The sequence below is a fragment of the Hemiscyllium ocellatum genome, chromosome 7 (assembly GCF_020745735.1).
Source record: "Hemiscyllium ocellatum isolate sHemOce1 chromosome 7, sHemOce1.pat.X.cur, whole genome shotgun sequence".
Taxonomy (NCBI): Eukaryota; Metazoa; Chordata; class Chondrichthyes; order Orectolobiformes; family Hemiscylliidae; genus Hemiscyllium; species Hemiscyllium ocellatum.
In genome coordinates, this window is record NC_083407.1 from 71,388,929 (window position 1) to 71,416,172 (window position 27,244).

At 40.3% G+C, this 27,244-nt stretch overlaps 1 protein-coding gene across 3 annotated transcripts in view; it reads right to left on the minus strand.

The window, feature by feature from the left end:
- The window catches only part of znf385b (zinc finger protein 385B), a 323,704-nt gene that overhangs the window by 175,988 nt on the left and 120,472 nt on the right, over positions 1 to 27,244 (minus strand). The window contains exon 1 of one of the 3 annotated variants that reach the window (XM_060827968.1): positions 25,665 to 25,776. The exons of the other annotated variants lie outside the window; for them this stretch is intronic. Within the exon in view, the coding sequence (XP_060683951.1) occupies positions 25,665 to 25,671 (7 nt within the window). The 5' untranslated portion in view covers positions 25,672 to 25,776. Of the gene's footprint in view, positions 1 to 25,664; positions 25,777 to 27,244 lie in introns of those variants that run through there. 3 annotated transcript variants of the gene reach the window in all.

Below are 27,244 nucleotides of genomic sequence, written 5' to 3' on the forward strand. Positions count from 1 at the left end.
TGGCTCCCTTCCCTGCCCCTGCCCCTGCCCCTCCCCTTCCCGCTCCCCCTCACTTCCACTCCTTTATGCCACCAACCAGATACATTCCTCCCATTGACCAACCAGGTCATACCCTCTACCTGTCTTCACCGATGTGAAAGTGGATGCTGGAGATTAGAGTCAAGATTTGAGTAGATTAGATTAGATTCCCTACAGTATGGAAACAACAAGTCCCCCGACCATCCAAAGAGCAACCCATCCAGACCCATTCATTCATACATTCACCCCTGACTAATGCACCTAACACTACGGGCAACTTAGCATGGCCAATTCACCTAATCTGCACATCTTTGGACTGTGGGAGGAAACCGGAGCATCCGGAGGAAACCCACGCAGACAAGGGGAGAATGTACAAACTCCACAGAGACAGTTGCCCGAGGTGGGAATTGAACCTAGGTCCCTGGTGTGGTGAGGCAGCAGTGCTAACCACTGAGCCACCATGCTGCCCTAAAGGAATGAGGCTTCTTGATGAAGGGTTTTTGCCGGAAACGTCGATTTTCCTGCTCTTCGGATGCGGCCTGACCTGCTGTGCTTTTCTAGCACTACTGTCTTCACCTATCCCAACTTCACCACCCTGCCCTGCTACCCCTTTATCTGCAGCTCTCTCCACACCCACCCCCAACCTGAAGAAAGGTTACATTCAAAACATAGACTTTTCCACCTCCTGATGTTGCCTGGTTTGCTGTGTTTTTCCAGCCTCCTGCCTGTCTACTTCACATTGTTAAGGCTGAGCACCAGCTCTTGGACAGATCGTCCTATCTCTCTGGACTATGATGCCATCATTGAAAAGCAAACTACTGTATCCATGATGATCACCTCCCCCCTCACCACAACGTTCCAAGCTCATAGTTCCCCCAACTCCATACATCCCTCTTCCACCTGCTTCCCAAATTTGACGAACACAACTGCCTGGCAAGCCCATTGTTTCTGCCTGCTCTTACCTCCAGAAACTCAGCTCTTCCTACCTCGGCTGTATTTTTTTCTCCCATTGTCCAGTCCCTTCCCACTGAAGTCAACGAATCCTTTGACACTTCTCATCAGTTTCAGAATTTCGTTCATGGCCATCAGCCACAATGGATGTGCATTCCTTCTACATATCCATCCCCAATCAAGATGGTCTCGGGGCTCTCTGCTTCTTCCCAGAAAAAAAATGGCCTAAACCATCCCCTATGCAACATCGCCTCCTCAACCTGTCTGAACTTGTCTGCTCTTTGACCAAATTCTTCTTTAACTCCTCTCACTTTCCTCAGGTCAGAGCCATGGACATGGTTGCCTGCATGTGCCCCTGTCTCTTTGTGAGGTATACTGAACATTCCTTGTTACAATCTTATTTGGGTCCCTCCACACAATACTTTCTCCGGTACATTGGTGACATCATCGGTACAGCTCCCTTCACATGTTCAGAATCGAAGAGGTTTATCAATCTTACTTCCAATTTCCAACCTGCTCTCACCTTCACCTAGTCCATCTCTGACTACTCCCTTCTGTTGTGAAGGTGTGGGTGTACCTTTAAGAGAGTTAAAAGCAGCAGAACTACCGGACACACCACCAAGTGTTCTCAATAAAGCAACAATCTATGTAACACTGAGTTGAACAACTCGCGTAGCTCATTGCCTGGAGACAAAAATAAATTTGAATTTAGCCAATCAGTTTAAGTTATACCCCAATAAAAAGTACCAATTTCCAACCAAGTTTGAACTGAGCATATTGACAATCTTAAAAGTCAATGACACAATCTGATCCTCTGGGGTATAAGACCGGGGGAGAATTGAACAGTCAAGAGGAGAACTGACAAGCTCAGCATGTAAACAGACTGCCTGAAAAATAGCTCTCTAAAAAGGTATCTTTTTGATCAGTAACCTGTGATGCAGAAATTCATAACAAGGAGAAAAGAAGACACAGGAAGATCCAAAGACGAGAACCTAAAATGCTTGGTTTTGAGATAAGTGTTGTTTTGTAAACTTAATTGGGAGTTTTATCGGAAAAGTATTATAAAAGAGAAGGTAAAAGGTTAGAATAAGGAATTGTAAATAGTGGTTAGTTAATTATTCTCTGTTATACTTTAAAAAATAAACTTCTTAATTTTACTTTAAATAGATCTTGGCCACTCAAATCTTTACAGATTACTTCATGGATAAATCTTTTCTGTGTTGCTGGTTTTAAATTAAGCAGGAAAGTTTACCCGTGTTGTAACAGCTTGGAGGCTCGGGTCCATGACTTGAACTGGTTTAGACAGGTTTGAATAGATTTGGGGGTATGAAAAATCCCAGCTGATTTAAACACTTGCAGGTTAGTGTCCGAGATCTTTAAATCGTAGGTGAGACAATTTGTTTAATGTCGGTGACTTGTGGTTGATTAAATTAAAAGTGAGAGAAATGGCTCTTAAAATTGCTACAGAGGTTCTGGGATTTGAAGATAATTCTCAAGTTTGCCAATAAAGATTAGAAGAAAGAAAAAGGTCATACTTTTAAAATTAGCAAATAAGTTAGATTTGGGTTTAACCAAAGACAAAAGAAAAGCTGAAATTGTAAGGGAATTACTCAAACACTTAGGTGTGTCAGAGAAAGAGACAAGTGCAGTAAAGGTAGAAAAACTTAAATTACAATTGAGGAAAATGAGTTAGAAGATAAACAAAGGGAGAGAGGAGAAAGAGAGAGAGAGGAAAAAGAGAGACAGAGAAGGTTCTTGGCTGAGTAAAGAGAGAGGAGAGAAAGAGCGGGAGAGAATTTGTACTTGAGAAGTTGCGACTAAAGAGATTAAAAAAGAAGGTTATGATATATATAAATATGTCAAAACTCTGCCACATTTTGTTGTGGAAGATGCTGAAGGTTTCTTTATTTCATTCGAAAAATTGGCAAGGCAGATGGAGTGGTCCAAGGGCAATGCTAGTTCAGAGTAAATTGGTAGGCAGAGCTAGTGAGGTATTTGCTGCATTGTCAGATGAGGTGTCAAGAGATCATGAAGACATTAAACAGGCTATTTTAAGTGCTACTAATTGGTACCGGAAGCAGTTCAGAAACACAAAGAAGGAACCAGGTCAGACTCCTGTTGAGTTTGAAAGAATTAAACATAGTCACTTCGATGGATGGGTGTGAGCTTTGAAAGTAGATAGGACATTTGAGGCTCTCAGAGAGAGATTATTCTGCTGGAGGAGTTTAAAAACTCACCTCCAGAGATGGTAAGAATTCAGGTGGATAAACAGAAAGTTCAGGAAATGAGAAGGGCAGCAGGATTAGCACTCTGTCGGTCAAGTTTACTCAAAGAAAACAAAAAAACTGAGGAGTTAAAACAGAAGTATGACAATTCTTCTTGCTGTTCTTAGATTGGATTCCCTACAGTGTGGAAACAGGCCCTTCGGCCCAATAAGTCCACACCGACCCTCCGAAGAGTAACCCACCCAGACCTATTTCCCTCTGGCTAATGCACCTAATATTATGGGCACTTTAACATGGCTAATCCACCTGACCCGCATATCTTTGGACTGTGGGAGGAAACCGGAGCACCCGGAGGAAATCCACGCAGACACGGGGAGAAAGAGCAAACTCCACACCTGAGGACAGTCACCTGAGGCTGGAATCAAACCTGGGACCCTGGTGCTGTGAGGCAGTAATGCTAACCACTGAGCCACCGTGCTGCCCCAAATTCTTATTGAGAATTTGCTCCCAATTGAACTTGCTGCAAATTAAGTTCAGAAGAAATCCTTTCACAGCACAACAGAACATCACTGCAGGTAATGAGAAGTTTCTGAATTGCGAACCTGAATAGGGATCTCATGAAAGATTAACAATCTGAAACATTAATCTTAGCACTCTTCCATCACAAATGCTTACTGAAATACCCAGCGTTTCCAAATTTTCTGTTACTTCAGAATTTCAGTGTCAGAAGCATTTTAGTTTCAGCATTTCTCACATTAGTGTTGGCTTTCTTAGCTCAAGCAGGTCATTCTGTCATCGAGGTTATGTCAAAAAAAAATGGAGAGAAGTTGAGACGTCTGCTTGACAATACTGTTCATTTGACTAATCCAAACTGAGCCATATTACAATGAGCATTTAATCTTCTTGGAGTCAAATGATGTTTTAATTAATGTATTATTTGCCACAATATTTCTTCAGTTTTTAACAGATGCGGGAGAGACGGAAGAGATATAAACTATTATTGAAAAAACAGTTATGTTGCTGAAGCTTTTCATTTTGCATTTATCATAACAAATATAAGAAGGATAAGTTTCAAATAATCGCAACAATTTATACAATGGGGAAGAAAGGGTGCTGATTGGTTGGTCAATCAATGTTGATTGGCTAAGACACTTGTACGGGATAAACAATGGGAAATACTTCCAGAAACTTGAAAACACACGAGGATAATCAGTCAACTTGTCAATCAAAAAGTTTTTTTTGTGTTTTATACTTAGGATTATTTGATTTTTAAAATCATTTTTGCATTTGCCTGATACATACAAGTCTAAATGTTTTGGTTACATGTCTATTTCTCCAGCAGTTTTCAGGTTTCATACAACCAAGCAACTGTGGATATAAATCAAAAAGATTATTTTGTTTCAAATTCCTTTGTTCACATCTTACTTTTGTGTTTTCAAAAATAATATAAAGTTGAAGTAAAATGTATTCAGCTCTCAGGTAAAAGTCACCCAACACCAGGTTATAGTCCACCAGGTTTATTTGGAAGCACTAGCTTTCAGAGCACTGCTCCTTCATCGGGTGGTTGTGCTCAGAAAGCTAGTGCTTCCAAATACACCGGTTGGAGTATAACCTGGTGTTCGGTGACTTTTGATTTTGTACACCCCAGAGCAACACCGGCCTCTCCAAATCAGCTCTCAAGCATATTGGTTTCATCTCACTGCACCATCACACTGCAGTCAAGATCAGAAGCAGATGTCATGCGAAATAAACATAGCTTTTCAGGCAGTTCAATTTAAAGGCTTAGACTAGAGAAGCTAAAACTGAGCAGGAGAAGGAGCAATGGACACATCAAGAATTCACTGGGAAGCCAGGGCGAGAACATGGCTGAACAGAATAAGAATGGAAGGAACGGGAATGTAAAAGTGTGTCAAATCGTGGTTTACAATCTCTAGTTTAATTTCAAGCCCAAGTTTAACCAAGTTTTCAGATTTTGTCTCAGCTATAATTCTTTGGAGACCGGATGCAAAAGATAAAGGGCCTAATTAATGCATTCAGAAAGCTTAGTACATGTCAACTGTAAAAGAGTCAGTCAGAGCCCAAATATTTGCCTTGGCTGCTGCAAAACTTTCAATATTCCTTCAACACATATCCAGTTGAAATTAAAGTAACAATGTAAGAATATTACCTGCTGTAAAGATACTTGTAATACTGAAGCATCATCTGGGAAAGGTCGTTAGCAGAAAACAGTAATTCCTAACAATCAATTTTTTTTAAGTGGAAAGACATATGAGAGCATAAGAATTTTGTTACTGGTCTAATAGGATAACATTATTGGTGCGGCCTGATGGAGCATGCCAGAGTGGGTTGGGTGGTAAATTGGCACACATCATTGGAGTGGAGGCCATGTGGCCTATTTCCACTGGTGGGAAAACCTATCCCAGTAAGTCAATGATGGACATGGCCCAAAGCAGAGAATCCATCAGCTGGTTACTTGGGTGTATTACTGAGCCCCTTATAGGTCCTTGTAATCATAACCATGTATCCTAACCCTGCAGACAGATTGATTAAAACAATTAAAGACATGCAACAAAAAAAACTGTAAATTCAGTGGTTACCTGGAGAGACAGAGCCTGGCAGATAAAGTAAGAGGATGTTGAGGTGTCAAGTTAGCTTCAGAGAGAATGTAAAAGGGAGAAGTGCACAATGTACTATCACCTCCTGAATTATCTTAGACTGTGAATGCAATGTTAAAAGAAAGACTTCAGTTTGGGTGAGAGACAAATTAACATTTTATCTTTAAAGAATATAAAAGGGACAGTGGCTAAAAGTGAGCTTCAACCCTGGTCTCTGTGCATTAGTTGTCTGCTGCCTTTAGTGTATAGGCGAGTGTGCTGTCACGATCACAGCTTTGAAAACAGATATTAAACAAACTAGCATCCTCAGTAAAGAAAAGGAAAAGACTCCCACTCAGTGTTGCCAGCCAGCCACTAGCAAAAGGAGTGGGATAACAGCATTTCAATCAAGATTCAAAGGCAAGAACCTTGAAATCAGCTATTCAACTTCCAACGCAAAGACTAACGGGAATATTCACTGGAATAAAGGTATCGTTCTGCCATCTACTTTCCATGAATGACTCAGAGACAGAATCTTTTTTAAAACTTATCTTTTTTGGACTGGCTTCTTATTCCTTATCTTTATCTATGCAGCGATAAATTCACTTAATTCTTCACTCAAGAAAGACTGGTTATATTGGTTCTTTTTAAAAGGCAAATTCATTTGGTCTTGGAGAAAGTGATCCTTTATAATGTAAACTTGTTGTGACCAAATAAGGGGCTGGATGAATAAAGAGGAGAAGCGAGTATGCCCTCCTCACTTGAGAGCTTGAGAATTTGGGGTATCCCTTCTGGAAATCCAGTAAATTTGGAAACCTTGTCCAGTATCTGGTCATAACACTTTTCCTTGAGCTCTCCCACCAGGGTTTGATGGTGGTGCAGAGATTCTCTCAAACACTTATGGGTTTGCCATGCCTCCTGAAGGTTGCTTATCATACTGCAGCAGTGTCCCAGAAACTCCTTCTCACAAAGAGATAGGTTGTGTGTGTGATTGAGAAATCCAGAATCAGGAAGGTGGTGCCCAGGAGAGCCGCTCCTCTGCCTTTGCATCTGATAAACAATCCACCCCTGCCCACCGCTTCCCCCACCCCTGCCAACCCTCAACAGGAATTTTCATCTTCTCCTCCTGTCCCAGTAATGACCTCCATTCTGCCTCACACACCTCTCTCCAGGGATCCCTTTGATGAATCTCTGGTGAAAGCCCCACTGTATTAAATTAGATTAGATTCCCTACAATATGGAAACAGGCCATTTAGCCCAAGAAGTCCACACCAACCCCTTGAAGAGTAACTAGACCCATTCCCCTACCCTATATTTATCTCTGACTAATGCACCTAACACTACAGGCAATATAGCATGGCCAATTCACCTAACCTGCACATCTTTGGATTGTGGGAGGAAACCAGAGCACCCAGAGGAAACCCACACAGACACAGGGAGAATGTGCAAATTCCACACAGCATTAACAGCAGCAGCCACTGCTCTCAGTGGTACCACTGGCAACAGAAAGATGCCAGCCTCTGATTGGCCAGAAACTCTTCAGGACAAACCATAAATCGAGGGGGTGGTCAGTGAGTGCCAGACCACCCCCACTGAAGAAAATGCGTGTTTTACTGATGGGCAGGACCCATACTGGAACCATTAAATCCAGCTGAAATCATTAAATCACTGAAATCATTAAATCACTGAAATCACATCTCACAGGGGGCAGCTGGGAAATTTAACTGCAGCTAGTTAAGCAAATACAGAATAAAAAGCTGGTCTCGGTAATTGTGACCAGGAAACCATTGCACTGTTGTAAAATAAATCACTAATGATCTGCAGGCAATTAATTTTTTGCATAAAATAAAACAGATGGGATCCATGGATTTATAACTAGAAGGAACACAGTAAAATGAATCTAGAATGGTCTGCTGAACCCAATAGGAACAGTGTCTCAACCTATCTTCAATATTTTATGTCCAATTCAGGAGACAACATGATAGGAAGTGCGTGCAGAGGACAAGGAGAAATTTACTATCATTGTCTGATGGATGACGATTATACTTTTGTTGATAACCTGGGGTTATTCAGTAGAAAGGCAAAGAAGAGATTTATTACTAGTGTTAAAATCACAAAAGCTTTAGATTGAGTAAATACAGAGAAAGCAAATGATCATAACAAAGCTGCAGTTTTAAAATGGCTGACAGAGAAAGCAGAGGACACGAGGAAAAACCCTTATCAGATCAATGAGAGGTTAAAATTTTGAATAAGCAGCTTGACAGTGTGGAGGATATTGATTCAGCTTTAACTTTCAAAATGGAATTAAATAACTGGAATGCTGTTCAAAAGAGCCAGCAATCTGCAGAACGCTCTACTATTCTGTAAACTTCGAACATAATACTAATTCACTTAACGCAACTCAGTTTTATGGGCTCCATAATACAATTCTATTTATTCCAGTTTTTCTGAAAATTCATTTAGTTTTCATGACTTTATTCCGCACATTTATAACACTGAAGAACAGCAATTTGCACTTAAATAGCACAGTTAGGATAACATACACCAAGATGCTTCACAGGAGTATTATTATAAAGTAAAAATTAACATCAGGCCAGAAAAGTGATGTTGGAGCAGATGATCAAAAGCTTGGTCAAAGTGATGTGTTTTAAAGAGTGATTTAAGAGGAGGCTTCTACAACTATGAAAGGAAATGCACAACAATTTTCTAAGTTTAAACTGTGCAGTGGAAGCACAATCCATAAATCTACATGAAACTCTCACATCATGAAGAAAGTTAATGCCATAGGATAAGCATCTGTCGATGGGAATACTCCACAGTTTAATAAGATCACCTGAAAGGGGAAAATCCCTGAATTTTTTCCTGCAATGGTAATAGGCTTCAATTATAAATTGTATCGAATTAGTATATACAATTCTAATTTTAAAACAAGTTTTGAATGATGAAAAACTATCAGGCCGATAGTTTTAATTGCTGTGTTCTTCCTAGAGATTTAAATTTAACCATTCCCAAATCAGATACAATGTGGGTTTACTGAATCACACATTTTTAAAACAAAGCTGTCATTTTAGAAGCAGTATATCAATAGTCCTTTATTGTGGGCTAAAAGCATCAAGTGAAAGACAGAGCTAAGTGATCATGCCAGCAATGAACCAGGTCTAAGCTCTGCATTTCTGTCACATCCAGTTGTGAATGTTGGTGGACAATTAAATAACTAACTGACAGAGGAGGCTCCACAAATATCCCCATCCTCAATGATGAGGGAGGCCAGCACATCAGTACAAAAGATAAGTCTGAAGTATTCAAAATTATCTTCAACCAGAAGTCCACCTTGAAGATTAATTTCGGCCTCTGCCAAGAGCTGCCAGTCTCCAGCCAATTTGATTAATTTCACATGATATCAAGAAATGGCTGGAGGTACTGCACATGGGAAAGGCAATGGGCCCTGACAACTATCTGACAAAAGTAATGAAGATGTGTGCTCCAGAACGTGGCATATGCTTAGCCAAGCTGCTCCAGTACAGCTGGCGTTATTTTCCAATAATGGAAAATCGCCCAGGTGTGCCCTGTACACAAAAGCAGGACAAATCCTAGCCAATTACCGCCCCATCAGTCAACTCTCAAATCGTCAATAAAGTGAAAGAGTCTGAAAAAACTGGAGACAGTGGGAATCAGAAATAAACTCTCCGCCGGTTGGTACATAGGAGGACGGTTGTTGGCGGTTAGTCATCTCAGCTCCAGAACATCTCTGCAGCAGTTCCTCCAGGTAGAGTTCTAGATCTGACCATCTTCAGCTGACTCATCAATAATCTTCCTCTGCCATAAGGTTAGAAAGTGGGGATGTTTGCAAATGATTGCACAATGTTAAGCACCATTTGCAACTCCTCAGATATTGAAGCAGCCAATGTCCAAATACGAGAAGATCTGGATAATATCCAGGTAAGTAACATTCACGCCACACAAACGCCAAACAATGACCATCTTCAATAACAGAAAATATAACCATCACACCTTGATATCCAATGGTATTACCATCACTAAATCCCCCCCAGTCAACATCCCGGGGGTTACCACTGACCTGAAACTCAACTGGACTTGCCACATGAACGCGTCAGCAACAAGAGTTGGTGAGAGGCTAGGAACACTGCAGTGCATAACTCCTGACATCTCAAAACCTGTTCACTTTATACAAAGCACAAATCAGGAGAGTGATAAATACTTCTCACTTGCCTGGATGGATGCAGCTCTGACAACACTCAAGAAGCTTGACACTATCCAGGACAAAGCAATCCTTTTCATTGGCACCACAACCTCCATCTCTGATGCTCAGTAGCAGCAACATGTACTATCTACAAGATGCACTATGGAAATTCACTCATGACCCTGAGACAACACCTACCAAACCCATGACTACTACCATCCAAAAGGACAAGGACAATAGACACGTGGGAATTCCATGACCTCCAAGTTCTCCTCTGAGTCATTCACCACTCTGACTTGGAAATATATCACTGTTCTTACATTGAGGTTGGGTAAAAATCTTGGGATTCTCTTCCTAAAGACATTGTGGGTCTAATTACAGCACATGGACTGCAGAGGTTCAAGGAGGCAACTCACCACCACCTTCTCAAAAGCAATCAGGATCAAGCAGCAAATGCTGGTCAAGCAGCAAATGCTCATCCAGCCAGCAATGTTCATGTCCCAAGAATAAATTTTGAAAATGAACAACTCTGAGTTGAATTGAGAAAGCAAGGGAGACTTCTGTCCTTAACTCAAATATATTCACATTTGTAGCAGTGTAGCATAAGTCAACCAACAAAGAGCTATCAAATCATACTTACATGAAGAGTTCCTGTATAGTAAACATTTGTTACCAACTTAACAGCTGTGAACATTGAAAGGAATGCAAAGAGTGATGCTACAATCAATCGAGGTGCTTTCCAACTCTATTATTTTCATGGATGGCAAGTGTCACTTGTAAGGACAACATTTGCTGTGTATCCCTAATTGCTCTTGCACAAATTGACCTACTCAGCAACTTCAGAGTTAACCACATTACTGTAGGTCTAGATTCACATGTTAACTTGACAGTAGTGAACCAGATAGGTTTTTTCATCAATGATAGTTGTCATGCTTACTGTTACTGAAAGTAGCTTTACAAAACCATGAATTAATCTGTTTGGCACATTATGACACATCACACCCTAAGGTGGGACTTGAACCCTGAAATGCATCTGATCCACAGGTAGCAAGAACAATACTGCACCATAAAATGCTGCCTTGTGGTATTTTAACGCAATGTTCTCAGAACATTAGGCTGGAACACAAATTACGAACCCAGTAACTCCATCATCATCAGCCCCAACTATGTGGTACCATGCAGGTCAGGATAATGCAGTTGAATTTCCACAGCTATACATTAACAATTAGTGCAAGCCATTAAGTTTTTAAACTCAACTGTGCATAAAATATCATTAGGCTGGACACATTTGCTACTTCATCATTATTCAAAACTTAAATTTCTTTACAGTGCACACTTGTCTATTTATGATTAGATTAGATTTCCTACAGTATGGAAACAGGCCCTTCCACCTAACAAGTCCACACTGACCCTCTGAAGAGCAATCCACCCAGACCTATTCCCCTACATTTACCCCTGACTAAGGTACCTAACACTATGGGCAATTTAGCATGGCCAATTCACCTAACCTGCACATCTTTGGACTGTGGGAGGAAACCGGAGCACCCGGAGGAAACCCACACAGACACGGTGAGAATGTGCAAACTCCACACAGACAGTCACCCGAGATGGGAATTGAACCCAAGTGCCTGGCTCTGTGAGGCAGCAGTGCTAACCACTGAGCCACCGTGCCATCCCTTAATCCATTTTAGTGGATTAAATGTTTTGTGCTTCAAAGCACTCAACTGTGTACAGTCAGCATGAATACTACAACTGCTAATGAATTTGACCTGCACATTAACATGGCAGTTTTACCCCCTCATGCAGACCAGAACTGAATCCTGGTGTGCCAGAAGTGATAAGACAGCTTCACATTTCTCAAAATTATTTTGCACAAAGTGTTTAATCAATATAAAACTTATTTGTACCAAATCCAAATGTTTCTACATGAAATTAATGGTGTGCTTCAGGTTACATCTACAATTAACTAAGTCAAATCCAAACTGGAAAGAATAAATCAGGTTGAACTGAATTAAACATTTTAAAAGAATGCAATTGGAAAACGTAACCCTCAGTAATCTTCCAAGGATGGCTGGAAGATTATGGCCACTCTCTCGGAAATGATTTGCTTGGATCCTCGAAACACGTCTCCTCCTTCCCACCACCCACTGGGCAAATTATAGATCTTGACTTCTGTTCCTTTATTTTCAAAGAGAGATTTTACATTTCTCTTCAATTGCAATCATTGTCATAAATCCATAATTTACCAATTTGCTGACAAGTCAGAGCCTTCAGAGGAAGCACTGTCAGATTTTTCCTCCCTAAACTCCATGAGAATTGAGGCATTTACATCAGCAATGTATCTAATGTAGGCTCAGGGTCACATTCTAGTGAGCACAACATTGACACTGGTCTGCATCTGGAGCTGGAAGAAACAGCTAAGGTCTCTATTGCTCAGATGGCAGTGGGAAAACAGGCTCCTGCTGTTTTGAAGAACCACCTCTGGACACAGACATTAATGATCTGACAGAGATGCAGAGGCAAGCAAGGAACAGCTGGCAGAGAGCTGGCCAGAGACCTTGCACAGACCGATGTGAAGGGTGGAGAAGTCTGCATGAGTTCTGATTGATGTTTTGACTCTGGCTTGCAAATGCATGGCTGCCTCAATGGCCTGGACATCAGCTGTCATGAAGAGCCAGGTCTGGAAGAACAGTCCATCTTTGTTGTATTGTATAGATTAAAGAAAGGTAAAGTAATTTCAAGGCAGTGAGATGTCATTCTTTCATGTGTTTCCAAGTTTCTTGCCTCAGCTTGAGCAATCTGTCTCTCAGTACAAGAGCTGTAGAGCAGGTAGTTATTGCATTCAAATATGTGTAGTGTTACATTAGTAACAGTATGTAGCTGTAACATTAGTAAGCATAGAATCAGGACTAGATATAAAGCTGATATGTTCTAACTATGTAAACATTTAATGTTATTAAGAAATTTGCAAGACACCTATCTTAACAAGCACACAATCTTTGTTGTTTTATGTTATGTGAGCTAACATTGAGTTATAGTTAGAGGCTGAATAGGCTGGGGGTGTTTTCCCTGGAGTGTTGGAGACAGAGGTTGTCCTTATAGAGGTTTATAAAATCATGAGTGGCATGGATAGGGTAAATAGACAAGGTCTTTTCCCTGGGGTGGGGGAGTCCAGAACGAGAGGGTATTGGTTTAGGGTGGGAACAGAAAAAATTAAAAAGAACCCAAGTGGAAATGTTTTCACACAGACGATACTGCGTGTATGGAATGAGCTGCCAGAGGAAGTGAAGTAGGTTGGTACAATTACAACATTTAAAAAACATCTGGATGAGTGTAGGAATAGGAAGCGTTTTGAGGGATATGGGCCTGTGTTAGTAAGTGGGACTAGATTAGGTTAGGATATCTGATCAGCATGGACAAGTTGGACTAAACAGGCTGTTACCATGCTGTACATCTTTATGATTCTATGTAGGACAGCACTCAGACATTATCTTTCTTATTTGACCTAAGAAGCCACATCATGGTGGCAATAAGTGGGCACCAGAGGTCAGTGGAAACCAGTCTGTACTAAAAGCTGAAAAAGCTTACAGCAGTGGAAATCATTAAGAATTTTCATTTCCTAACAGTAACTCCTCATCATCCATATGAGCTCACAGCCGAGGTTTACAATTAATAATCAAGATCCCAACATGCCACAACCTGTACAGAAGCACAGCAACCTCAAGACAGGAAGAAAATCAGTGAGTACACCTTTGCCTTTAAAATAGATACGAACAACGAATAAGAGTATGCCACCGGGCCCTTCGCACCCGCTCCCTCCATTCAATAAATAATCCGATTTTAGCTTCAACTCCACTTTCTTGCATATCCCCAATAATCTTTCACCCCCTTGGTAATCAAGAATCTATCTACATCTGCCTTAAAATATTTTATGAGTTTATGCTCATGGTCTTTTGATGCAGGGAGGTAAAAAGATTCTGAACCTTCTAAGAGAAAAAATATTTCCTCATCTCAGTTTTAAATGAGTGACATCTTATTTTTAAACAATTAACCCCTAACTCTCAATTCCTCACAACATGAAACATCCTTTCAATATTCTCCCAGTCAAGTCCCTTCAAGATCTTGCATGTTTCCATTGCGTCACCTCATTTTTCTCAACTTCAGAGGATACAGACCTAGCTTGTCTAGCATTTCCTCATAAGGCAATCTACTTAATCCAGGTATTAATTTAGGAAACCTTCTCTGAACTGCTTCTAACACAGTGACATCCTCTGTAAGTACAGAGAGCAGTATTGTACGTAGTACAGTCCAGTCTCACCAATGGTCTGTATAACTGAAGCATAATATCCCCATCCTTGTATTCAAGTCCCCTCACAACAAATCATCATTCTGTTAGCTTTCCCGATTATTTGCTGTACCTGCATACTGGCTGCTGTGATTCGTGCACTAAGACACCCACTTCTCTATGAATCTCTGGCAAGCTTGCAACTTCTCACCATTTAATTATCATGCTGCTTTTTTATTCCTTCTGATAAAATAGACAACTTCACACTTTCCCACATGGTACTCCATTTGCCAGATCTTTATTCACTCACCACCTACCTCTATCACTTTGGTGGCTCCTTATGTCCTCTTTACAACTCACTTTCCTATTTTTCTTTGTGTCATTGACAAATTTAGCAACCATACCTTTGCTCCCATCATCTAACTCAGTAACATAAATTATGAAGAGTTGAGGACCCACCACTGAACCTTGTGGCCCACCATTTGTGATATTCCACCAGCCTGGAAAAGACTGATTTATTCCTAGTATTTGTTTCCTGTTGGTAAGCCAATCTTCTATCCACGTCAATATCTTATCTCATACACCAATAGAGTCATAGAGATGTACAGCATGGAAACAGACCCTTCGGTCCAACCCATCCATGCCAACCAGATATCCCAACCCAATCTAGTCCCACCTGCCAGCACCTGGCCTGTACCACTCTATGTGTGAAAAAGTTGCCCCGTAGGTCTCTTTTATATCATTCCCTTCTCACTCTAAACCTATGCCCTCTAGTTATGGACTCCCTGACCCCAGGGAACAGACTTTACCTATTTACCCTATCGATGCCCCTAATAATTTTGTAAACCTCTATAAGGTCACTCCTCAGCCGCCGACACTCCAGGGAAAACAGCACCAGCCTGTTCAACCTGTCCCTATAGCTCAAATCCTCCAACCCTGGCAACATCCTTGTAAATCTTTTCTGAACGCTTTCAAGTTTCACAACATCTTTCCGATAGGAAGGAGACCAGAATTGCATGCAATATTCCAACAGTGGCCTAACCAATGTCCTGTACAGCCGCAACATGATCTCCAATAGCTCTCATTTTCTGCAATAAATGCTAATCAGGAAAGAATGATGCCCTGATTCAGTCCTGAAGGGTTTTTGCCTGAAACATCGATTATCCTGCTCCTCGGATGCTGCCTGACTTGCTGTGCTATTCCAGCACCTAACTCTCAAGCTCTGGCTAAGGCAACCAGGCACAGATTCTGTAAGCCTGTATGTAGATACAAAGTGAGTGAGCTTTAACAGAGCAATTGAGAAGCCATGACAAGCAGCCCAATACAACCGCTTAAAGTGTCCTTGCAGCAGCACTGCTATTCCAGTGATAAGTGTCAGTGTGCTCCCATGGGTGACATTATACTCCAAAGGCATACTGTAAGCATATTGCAGATGTGTCACAGTGAGTCAAACAATTAAAGTATTTAACAAACAATAATCTCCGTGAGCTGGCAACTCATTGCTGTCCAGTGAGACACTTGCCTGCAGATGTGTCAGTGACAAACTCATCATTTAGCAGAGCTCTGCAGAGAGACACTCGTCAGTCAGCAGAACTCTGCAGTAAGAACCCCGTCACTCAGCAGAACTCTGCAGTGAGAACCTCGTCACTCAGCAGAACTCTGCAGTGAGAACCTCGTCACTCAGCAGAACTCTGCAGTGAGAACCCCGTCACTCAGCCGAACTCTGCAGTGAGAAACCTCGTCACTCAGCAGAACTCTGCAGTGAGAACCTCGTCACTCCAGCAGAACTCTGCAGTGAGAACCTCGTCACTCAGCAGGAGTATAAAAGACAATGTAATGTGCTCCTGACATCAAGATATACCTTGCTGAACCTCCCATCTCATGCTGCTCAGACCCCAATTAGATTCCACTCTGTTTCTTCCACGAATGCAATGTAATGCATGACTATCATGTCAGATCTTCAGTTATGTAAAAACATTTGAGGAGTACTTTTTCCTGTAATTCACACTTACAACATATTTTTTACATATTGATGTATTAGTCGCCTCAGTAATGTTTAAACAATGCTGATTTTAGTTTGTTTACTTAAGTACAAAGTTTTAAATCAGGAAATCTTATTGTGTGATTCGTGGCAATGGACACTGGGAATTTTATATCTCTTTGCAAAAATGATCAGTCACGACAGGAATCATCAAAATTTAAGGGATCTTATTCTAACCAAAGGATGTCCAAATGATTTTAAAAGCCAATAGTTATTGCTTCATTCAATATCCCATCCAAAAACCAGCATTTCCATGCCACAAAAATTGCCAGCAACTGAGCCAAGTTGACAATACTCGTTTGAAACATGGGTTTCCTGAACTTGGATGAATCTAGCAGCATCACTGGAATGTGCCACAGTTTTGATTTTGAAACTAAATTATTATTTGTCAGTGGGAGATGCAATTTCATGTATAAGTAATACATATAACTGAAGAGAAAGACAGTCAAATTTGAAGGAGTATAATATTTTCTGATTTAATTTCAAAGTTAATGCCAAACTTCTAAAGCATGGTTATAGAGTCATACAACATGAAAACAGATCCTTGGATCCAACTAGACCATGCTGACTATGTTCCCAAAATGAACTTGTCCCACTTGCCTGCATTTGGCTCATAGCCCTCCAACCATTTCCTATTCATGAACTTATCCAAATGTCTTTTAAATGTTGTAACTATACCTGCAACCACTACTTCTTCCTGCAGTTCATTCTACACATGAACCACATTGTATAAAAAAAAGTCCCACCCATTCCAATCTATTTTTACATCTCAAACCCTCCATTCCCAGCAACTTTTCTGAACTCTCTCCAGTTTATTAATATCCTTCCTATAACAGGGCAACCAGAACTGCACACAGAATATTCCAGAAGAGGCCTCACCAACATTCTGCACAACCTCAACATGACATCCCAACTCCTTTACTCAAAGGTCTGAGCAATGAAGGCAAGTGTGCTGAACGCCTTCCTAACCACCCAATCTATGACCTAAATTTCAAAGAATATTCCACCTGAACCCCAAGGTCTCTCTGCTCTACAACACTATTCAGGACGCTGCCCTTGTTTGTATTACCAAAATCCAATACCTCACACTTATCTATATTAAACTCCATCTGCCACTCCTTAGCCAATTGACACAATTGATCAAGGTCTGTTTGTAATCTTAGATAATCTTCTTCACTGTCCACCGTACCATCAATTTTGGTGTCATCTGCAAACTTATTAACCATGTCTCCGAAATTCTCATCCAAATTGCTCACGTAAGTGACAAACAAAAACAAACCCAATACTGATCCCTGTCAAACACTGTTGGTCACAGGTCTCCAGTCTGAAAGAAACTCTCTACTACCACCACCTTAGCCTACCATAAAGCCAATTTTGTATCCAATTGGCAAACTCAGTCTGAATCCCATGTGATGTAACTTTGCTAATTAGTTCAATGCGGAACCTTGTCAAAGGCTTTATCAAAGTCCAAGTAAACAATGTCTACTGCTCTGCCCTCATCAATCTTCTTGGTTACTTACTCAAAAGACTTAGTCAAGTTTGCGAGCCACAATTTCCTCGCACGAAGCCATGCTGACTATCCCTAGTCAGTCCCTGCCCCTCCAAATGCATGTGAATCCTATATTTCAGAATCACCTTCAACAACTTTCCACCACTGATGTCAGGCTGAGAGGTCTATAGTTCCGAGCCCTCCTTCCAGCCTTTCTTAAATAAAAGCAATAAATCAGCCATCCTCCAGACCTCTGACACCTCACCCCACAATTTCTTCCTTAACTTCTACAATGTTCTGGGATATACTTGATTAGGTCCCTGTGATTTATGCATGTTAATGTTTGCTTAAAATCTTTAGCATTTCCTCTTCTGTAATGTGAACTATTTTTGAAACATCAATATTTATTTCCCTGAGTTCTGTAGCCTCTAATTCTTTCATCACATAAAACCTGATGCAAAATAAGGGGGCCTATTCTTTCTGTACGTGCTCTTTTGCTTTATTTTGAAATGTAAATTGGAGGATTTTAGGCTACATAAACAAAAACCAAAATCAGTACCCCCTTTTCACAAATGTGGTGAGTTTAATGGGGAGGCAGTCAGAATTTATTTATTCTTCTGCAGAACGTACAATGATTCCATCAGTTTTCAATAGAAAACTGAGTGTGCATACATTTGGTATTTCCCATTACCCCAAATCAGAGGGAAACATTAGAATGAGCACAGAGAGTATGTCAATGATTAGGACTGATGCAGCATATTGTATTTTCTGTCTAATTTCTTTTTTACACCTAACAGGCATCTTGATTTAGCAAGTGACTTGACAATGACTATTATAAAAGGTTCTTTATCATAACACCCCTATAGTCCATAAGTGGGTTTGGAACTGGGATGTACAGAATATAGGATGGTGGGATGGTCCTCTGTATCAGATATATTTTAATCTGTCATTATATTCTGTTAATTACTTGATAACTGTTGATTTAGTTACATGGTATTTCTGTAGATTTTTTCTAACAGCAATTTCATGGTTTTCCATTGAATAACTGATAATTATTAAGTCTCTTGAATATTTGTTCATACTTGTTGGAGTTTGTAAACTGCTGGCTTTGTGTACACAATGTGACTTGAACATCTGCATGCACAAAGGAAAAGATAATGCTCTGTTAAATGACAAAGGAAACAGCAAATCTTCACTTATGTATCATTGTACAAAATTTTACTTATAAATCATAGGGCCTTGGAGCTTGCTTTAAAAAAATGGGTTTCAGCCCCCTCCCTCAGAACTGAACCTGCCTTAATGAAAGTCACAAATAACACTGTGACTGTAACTATTAACTTTGCTGCAACCTTTCTTATTCTCAACAACGCATGCCCTCCAATACCTCTCCTTTGCCCAATAATTGTGAATACCCTCGGTTCCAATTTTCTCGGTCCAATCATAAATTCAGCATCTGCAAAACTAACATCTCCACTTGCCCTTGTACTATTACCTCCAAGGTTCCTGAGGATTTAACCTTGGCCCCACCTCTGCCTTAGATGCTGGTTAGTGGTGACATAACCCATAAATATAGGATCTTATATATACATACGGACGATAGCCAGTTCTAAGATCGTCCACCATCTCTCAAACTCTCCACTGTTGTTATTGTTGCATACATTACTGAATGTATTGTTGGCATGTGAATATTAGTTTAATGAGGTCAATGGGCTTGAATAATGAGGTTCTCCTATAATACGCATGCTCCAAATCAAGAGGAACAGTCAAAGGCTTTTCAGATAACTGTTGATCCTTTTCTCTGTAAAATGCATTCTGATGGACATTCATTGTTTGTCAGTTATGAAAATACTGAAGAGGTAAGTGAACATAGCCTAATCTATGTAAATGACTAAATCTATTCAAAGGAGTGATTTTATGGACCAGCATTGCCAAAAGGATGCAGTGCTGAGAAAAAACACATTCTCTGAAATCACTGCATGCAGGCCCATGAGTTGTCAACCGTTTAATGTAGTTCTGTAATTTCAAAAAGATTTTGCCTTTCACTGCTAGAATATTTATAAGAAATTATGCACTCAGGTTGCCATTAATAAGTGGCCCAAGTAGTATCCTAGACATGGAAGGAGGGGTACTCCATGTAGCAGAGATCATTGTATTTTGCATGAACGGTAATAAATCAATACTAGAAACTAACAGATAGGTATACACATAAAAAGGGTCAATTGTTAAGTAAAAGAGCAATAAGAGTACAAGAGTGTAACGTGAGTGCCAATGGGATATAGTTCAATTGATGTTCTATCAAACTATAGATATTCTATCATTATGAGGTGAAGCTCATATTAAAGATTAAAAACGTAGAGTAAGGAAATTTGATCTAAACTAATTAACAATACAATCTAAAATAAGTAGGAAGAAAGAATTCTACTGCTTCATGGGAGATATGTGAGGAAGATTAATTGAAGATTCAAAGATGTGAACATTCCAGTCAGAGAGACACAGAGGGAACTAGAAATGAGTAATGTTTCAGAAGCCAAATTTATCATGAACAGTTTTTTTCTATTTCTAACAAAGAGGGTTATTAAGGAAGAACTAGAATCAGTTAAGAACACAGCAAGGTTGTAAATAATAACAAATACACTCAGTAAGGGTTCTCAGCTAGGAGTTCATGGGGCTCTAAGGTACATGACAAAATATGAAAGGGCCCCCCAAATCATCAGATTATTTTAGAAATTATTTTGCTTTGAATTTCTATTTCATTTTGTTGCAATCATGACCAGGAGCTAACATGGTTCTATAGAACCAATGATCGTTCTGCACACAGACTGAGTTTAAAGGATTGAAAAATTCCCCAAGCATGGATAAAGGTGTCAGAGAGATTTTCGTGTGTATTTATAAAAGGGATACAAAGGGATTCAGTTGTGCAAAGGCAGTCTGCTACTCAGGTGGATGAAGGACACAACATTGCTGATCCACTCACACTTCTGATCTCATCGCCCATGACACTGTGAAACAGGCTTTGGAGATCAGTGAATGTCACTGTTGTAATTGATTCATTAAATATAATGTTTAATTCCTGACAGTGCCAAAGTGGTGTAAAGAGAATCACCAAGCATCTTGAATTGACACCTGCTGTAACAGTTGTTTCTATGCCCACGTACTCATGAAATGATCCCTAATAGGCCCGTCTCATGGAGCAGAATGCTGCCAGGCTTTCTATATTGTTTCTGTGGGGACAGCTTTACAGACAGTGGAATGCAATGTGTTTGATTGCTCTCTGATGATGCAACTGATGTTCTCTGAAATAATGGCATCACATTTCCTGACATTAGTAACATTGACTCTTGATAAATAAGCAATAGGCTGAAAACATTAGACTTTTTTTTGTTTTACATTTGCAATGCACCTCAAATGTTCATTCTTGGCTTTACATAGTCCCATTTAGTTCTCAAGTATTAACATTGTATGTCAAGATGTTCAGATCAACTGGACTGGTGATTCATTAAATTTTTAGATGACAGAAGCAGAATAAAAACTTATCTCTAATACCAAATGTGGATATTTAAATATTTATCTCATTTGTAAAGAACATTAATAAGCTATGGTAACTTAGCCATTTTAAAGTTACAAATGATTAACATACATAATGCACCTGATCCTTTTTATAACATTGGTGTTGTCAAGTTTATGGAGAGGAACAAATTTATTAATGGCATAAGTGCCTGTTACATTTTCAATATATAAGCATCACCATGAAGAATCTTGACAAACATGCTCACACAACATCATGCTTTTAAAACAGGTTTGCAAGAAAGACCTACAAATTTTAGGAATTGAGTTATTTGGATAATAAATAGGAATAAATTACTGTGGTCAAGACTAATTAAACCTCCCAAATATTTTGATTTGATTAGATTAGATTCCTTACAGTATGGAAACAGGCTGTTCTGCCCAACAAGTCCACAATGACCCTCCAATGAGTAACCCACCCAGACCCATTCCCCATCTTTACCCCTGACTAATGTCAGTTAGTGTTAGGTAACTAATGCACCTAACACTATGGGCAATTTAGCATGGCCAATTCACCTGATATGCACATTTTGGGATTGTGGGAGGAAACCGGAGCACCCGGAAAAAACCCACGCAGACATGGAAATGTGCAAGCTACACATAGACAGTCACCCGAGGCAGGAATCGAACCCGGTCTCTGGTGCTGTGAGGCAGCAGTGTTAACCACTGAGCCACCATGCCACCATCTTGATCTTTACATCTTGATCTTAACATGCAGAAAGCATACAAAACATTACATACATTATATGTTATTTAGAAATAGACTAAGTCTTCAAAATAAAATCCATAGCTTAAATGTAATATTGTTGGAGATTTTGATGCCTAGCAAAAGGAATATTATGGACTATCACAAAATAAAGGTCCTCAGATTATACAGAAATTGCATATTGCTGGAAAAAAAGACATTTTGTCAAAGCTTTTAATCTTGCACTGATCAAGACAATTCACCGAACAACAATTTAAGGTGAAAACTAACATTTCTACTGAATGAAAGGACAGTGCAGATTTGTTGGAAAAATTACTCTGATTGGTATAGATGTAGCCATGAAGAATGAACCGGTTCAAGATGACTGAGAGTTGACTGTAAAGCATTAGTTAAATTTTATTGTTGTGGTTCTATTCGCCGAGCTGGGAATTTGTGTGGCAGACGTTTCGTCCCCTGTCTAGGTGACATCCTCAGTGCTTGGGAGCCTCCTCTGAAGCGCTTCTGTGATGTTTCCTCTGGCATTTATAGTGGTTTGTCTCTGCTGCTTCTGGTTGTCAGTTCCAGCTGTCTGCTGCAGTGGCCGGTATATTGGGTCCAGGTCAATGTGTTTGTTGATAGAATCTGTGGATGAGTGCCATGCCTCTAGGAATTCACTGGCTGTTCTCTGTTTGGCTTGTCCTATAATAGTAGCGGTGTCCTAGTCGAACCCACGTTGCTTGTCATCCGCGTGTGTGGCTACTAAGGATAGCTGGTCATGTCATTTCGTGGCTAGTTGGTGTTCATGGATACGGATCGTTAGTTGTCTTCCTGTTTGACCTATGTAGTGTTTTGTGCAGTCCTTGCATGGGATTCTATACACTACGTTGGTTTTGCTCATGCTGGGTATCGGGTCCTTTGTCCTGGTGAGTTGTTGTCTGAGAGTGGCTGTGGGTTTGCGTGCTGTTAAGATCACAGATTCTATCAACAAACACATCGACCTGTACCCAATATACCGGCCACTGCAACAGGCAGCTGGAACTGACAAGCGGAAGCGGCAGAGACAAACCACTATAAATGCAGGAGGAAACATCACAGAGATGCTTCACAGGAGGCTCCCAAGCACTAAGAATGTCACCTAGACAGGGGACGAAATGTCTGCAACACAAATTCCCAGCTCGGCGACAACAATGAGCACCTGAGCTACAAATCTTCTCACAAACTTTGAAGTTAAATTTTAATTGAGATGGGTTGACTCCAATTGGTCAAGGCATTTGTTGAGACGCAGTCTGTATACATGTTCTTCCCGTCTGCAAAGAACAGGGTCTTTGTATTAATATGTACATTGCAACACCTGCAAATGCACCACATCAGGAGCCAAAGTGACTATTCTCAATTGTGTTGTCATTATAATTCTTCACATACTTTGTGTTATGTAGCAAATGCTGTACAATTGCGCAATGAAATCTAATGTTGGGCGTTTTGCAAGCATGGGCTGATTATGAAGAAGAGAAAATTAATCTTGAACAGTTAAGTTAAATAATCACCACAGGCAAAAACAACAAGACATAAATTTGTGGGAGAGGAACAAGTTAAGGACAGGATTACGCAAACATTACTATTCACAGAGTTACTAACAGCCAGAACAGTCTTATGGAAAACATACGTGTTTAAGGCACTGGGGCAGTTTGATACCAGGATCGTGGGATTCAAATGTTCTATTTGAAGAGAACCAGATAGGCCATATAGCCTAATTTAATTTATAATGATAAGATCATAATATTATGTTTCTTGAAAAAAGAATTTACGTCATGTCAGACTTCAGATTGTGCTATGAAGAAGCAGTTGCAAAGGAATAACCTGCTCACAAATGCTCAGGTTACACTCATATTGATGCTAACACAGAGAGTGGCATCTTCAGCCGGCAGATTGTGGAGGATGAGGTCAAACATGTCATTCCCTCTTGTTGGCTCCCTCACCCCTGTGGTGGTACAAGGTGATCAGCAGGAGTTTTCAGCAGGCTTCTGGGGCTACACGCTCCTGACTGTGTACCACTGTACTCCCACCTCTGCTGAAACGCTCCTGTTAGTGGAACAGGATACACCAAGGGATGATGATGGTGCTGGCTGCGACAATATGTTTGAGCTTTGATCCGTGAGTATGACTGTCAGTTGCTCCTTGATGAGTCTGTGAGACAGTTCTCCCAGTTTTGACACTAATCCCCAAAAATGGTGGCAAAGAGGACTTTGCAAGATCGACAGGTTTGCCATTGTGTCTTAGTAAATACCAGGTAGCCTAGCTGATTTATTTGTTTTTTTCAGATGTTTTAGTAGTTTGTATAACTGGACGGCTCACTGGACCATTCAGGCCATTACGAAGGACCATATGAAATGATCTTAAAGAAGTAAAACATTATAAAGCATCCTGCTATATGGTAGATCTAAGAATGCAGTCTTCCTAGTGTACAGCTGTAGTAGCAAACATATTGTGTCTCATTACACTCAATCTGTGGGAAATGTTTAAAATTAAAATATATTTGGAAGTACCGAGGATGTAATGGTGTCCACTATTATAAGCACTTACTTTGCTCAATGCCAATTCTGGATTAGAGTGGTGCTGGAAAAGCACAGGGGTTCAGACAGCATCTAAGGAGCAGGAAAATCGACGTTTCGGACAAAAGCCCTTCACATCACGTAATCCAGAATCTGGTTTCCAGCATCTGCAGTCATTGTTTTTACCTTATTGCCAATTCTTTCAATCTTTCCCTGCAGTGGGCTTCCTGACACAGTTCCAACATGAGCCCTTCAGAATTATTCAAACAAGTTTCCCTATGAAAATTCACTGAGGACAGAGGGATGGCAAGGTTGGGAGAGCCATCTTTATGTCAGGTTTCACCAAGGCAGATAATGCCTGTGGTAAAGTATTTCAAGGTAAGGTTTCCAATTTACAAATATACCAGCCCATAAAATGAACTGAAGAATAATTATTACAAGGAAAAAAAAGTAAATCACAGAAAATCTAATACCTCACGATTATGACATGCCAACTTTTATGACATCAACCTTGTTTATCAAGAGTTAATGCTCCTCTGTCACCAGTGTCATAAATTATACAACACACCAAATTTGAATAACATAATGCACGTGTAATCCTGTGGGTTGATGCTGCAGAAGTGGACAATGGACAGCGTTGATAAAAGTTAAAAACAGCACAAAAAACTGAAGACTAAGCTAACCTCCTTTGTCCCGAATAATAATGAATGTAAAAATAAATACACTGAACATATTAAGGAGGGTTGTTGAGGAAAATGTAACAATTTATGGGTTGCTTCATAAGGAATTGCACAGTACTTCAATTTTATTAAAATAAACTTCCAATTGGTTCAAACTTGTTGTTATGCATGTTTAAGCTGTTTCAGTTCTTTTTAGTTGCAGATTTTAAACAGGTCAATGTTTTAATACAATCTATGTGATTGCCCCTTAAAGATGTCCATCAATTTAACTTGGTTTAAAACTTACAAACTAATTTTCTTCTGCCAGTCATTCACACACAAGGAGTAAGTTGTTGTTTAACAGCACAAGAGTCTGAAGTACAGAATACTGTAGGAGACATACCTTGCATGGTTAGTGTGTCCAATAGACTATTTGCTATTCCAAAGTGTCAAAGGCTCAGACTTCAACAGTCAAAAAGTCCTGTTCATTGCGTTGCACTATTTCAATGCAAAAATGGATGCTAGGAAACAGCAGGCTAGGGTAAGTTTAGACAAAGAGACGTTAATTGCTGCCAAGCTCTAATTGCTGCTGCTGATGTATGAAACTTGATCTCAGGTGGGTGGGTAACCTGACTGCATTTCTGACGTCACAGTCCCAGTCAAATATAACCTAATACAACTTCCTCTCAAAATATCCCAAGGAGAAAAAATTATTTTGCTTCCACTTTGAAAAGCAATTCTAATGATAAAATTATTATCCCTCCAAATCCTTCCTATTAATATATCTGTTGAGAAGCCTTTTAAATGTTGCAATTGTATTAGCCTCCACCACTTCATCTGGCAGCTCAATCCATACACATACCACCTTCTGTGTGAAAAAGTTGACCTTAGGTCTCTTTTATCTTTCGCCTCTCACCATAAACCTATGCCCTCTAGTTCTGGACTTCCCCACCCGAGGGGAAAGACTTTATCTATTTACCCTATCCATGCCCCTCATGATTTTATAAACCTCTATAAGGTCACCCCTCAGCCTCCGACACGCCAGGGAAAACAGCCCCAGCCTGTTCAGCCCCTCCCTACAGCTCAAATCCTTCGATCCTGACAACATCCTTGTAAATCTTTTCTGAACCTTTTCAAGTTTCACAACAGCTTTCTGATATGAAGGAAACCAGAATTGCAACATATTCCAACAGTGGCCTAACCAATGTCCTGTTCAGCCGCAACATGACCTCCCAACTCCTGTACTCAATACTCTGACCAATAAAGGAAAGCATACCAAGCGCCTTCTTCACTCTCCTACCTACCTGTGACTCTACCTTCAAGGAGCTATGAACCTGTACTCCAAAGTCTTTGTTCAGCAACACTCCCTAGGACCTTACCATTAAGTGTATAAGTGCTGCTAAGATTTGGTTTCCCAAAATGCAGCACCTCACATTTATCTAAATTAAACTCCATCTGCCTCTCCTCAGCCCATTGGCCCATCTGATCAAGATCCCACTGTAATCAGAGGTAACCCTCCTCACTGTCCACTACCTCCAATTTTGTGGCATCAGCAAACTTACTAACTATACCTCTTATGCTCACATCCAAATCATTTATATAAATTATGATAAGTCCCACCAATCCTTGTGGGACTCCACTGGTCATAGGCCTCCAGTCTGAAAAACAACCCTCCACCACCACCATCCTCTGTTTTCTACCTTTGAGCCAGTTCTGTATCCAAACGGTGAGATCTCCCTGTATTCCATGAGATCTAACCTTGCTAATCAGTCTCCCATGGGGAACCTTGTCGAACACCTTACTGAAGTCCATACAGATCACATCTACTGCTCTGCCCTCATCTATCCTCTTTGTTACTTCTTCAAAAAAACTCAATCAATTTTGTGAGACATGATTTCCCATGCATAAAGCCATGTCGACTATCCCTAACCAGTCCTTATGATCATTGTTCCCAAAATGCTTCCCCACTGCAACTTCAATCAC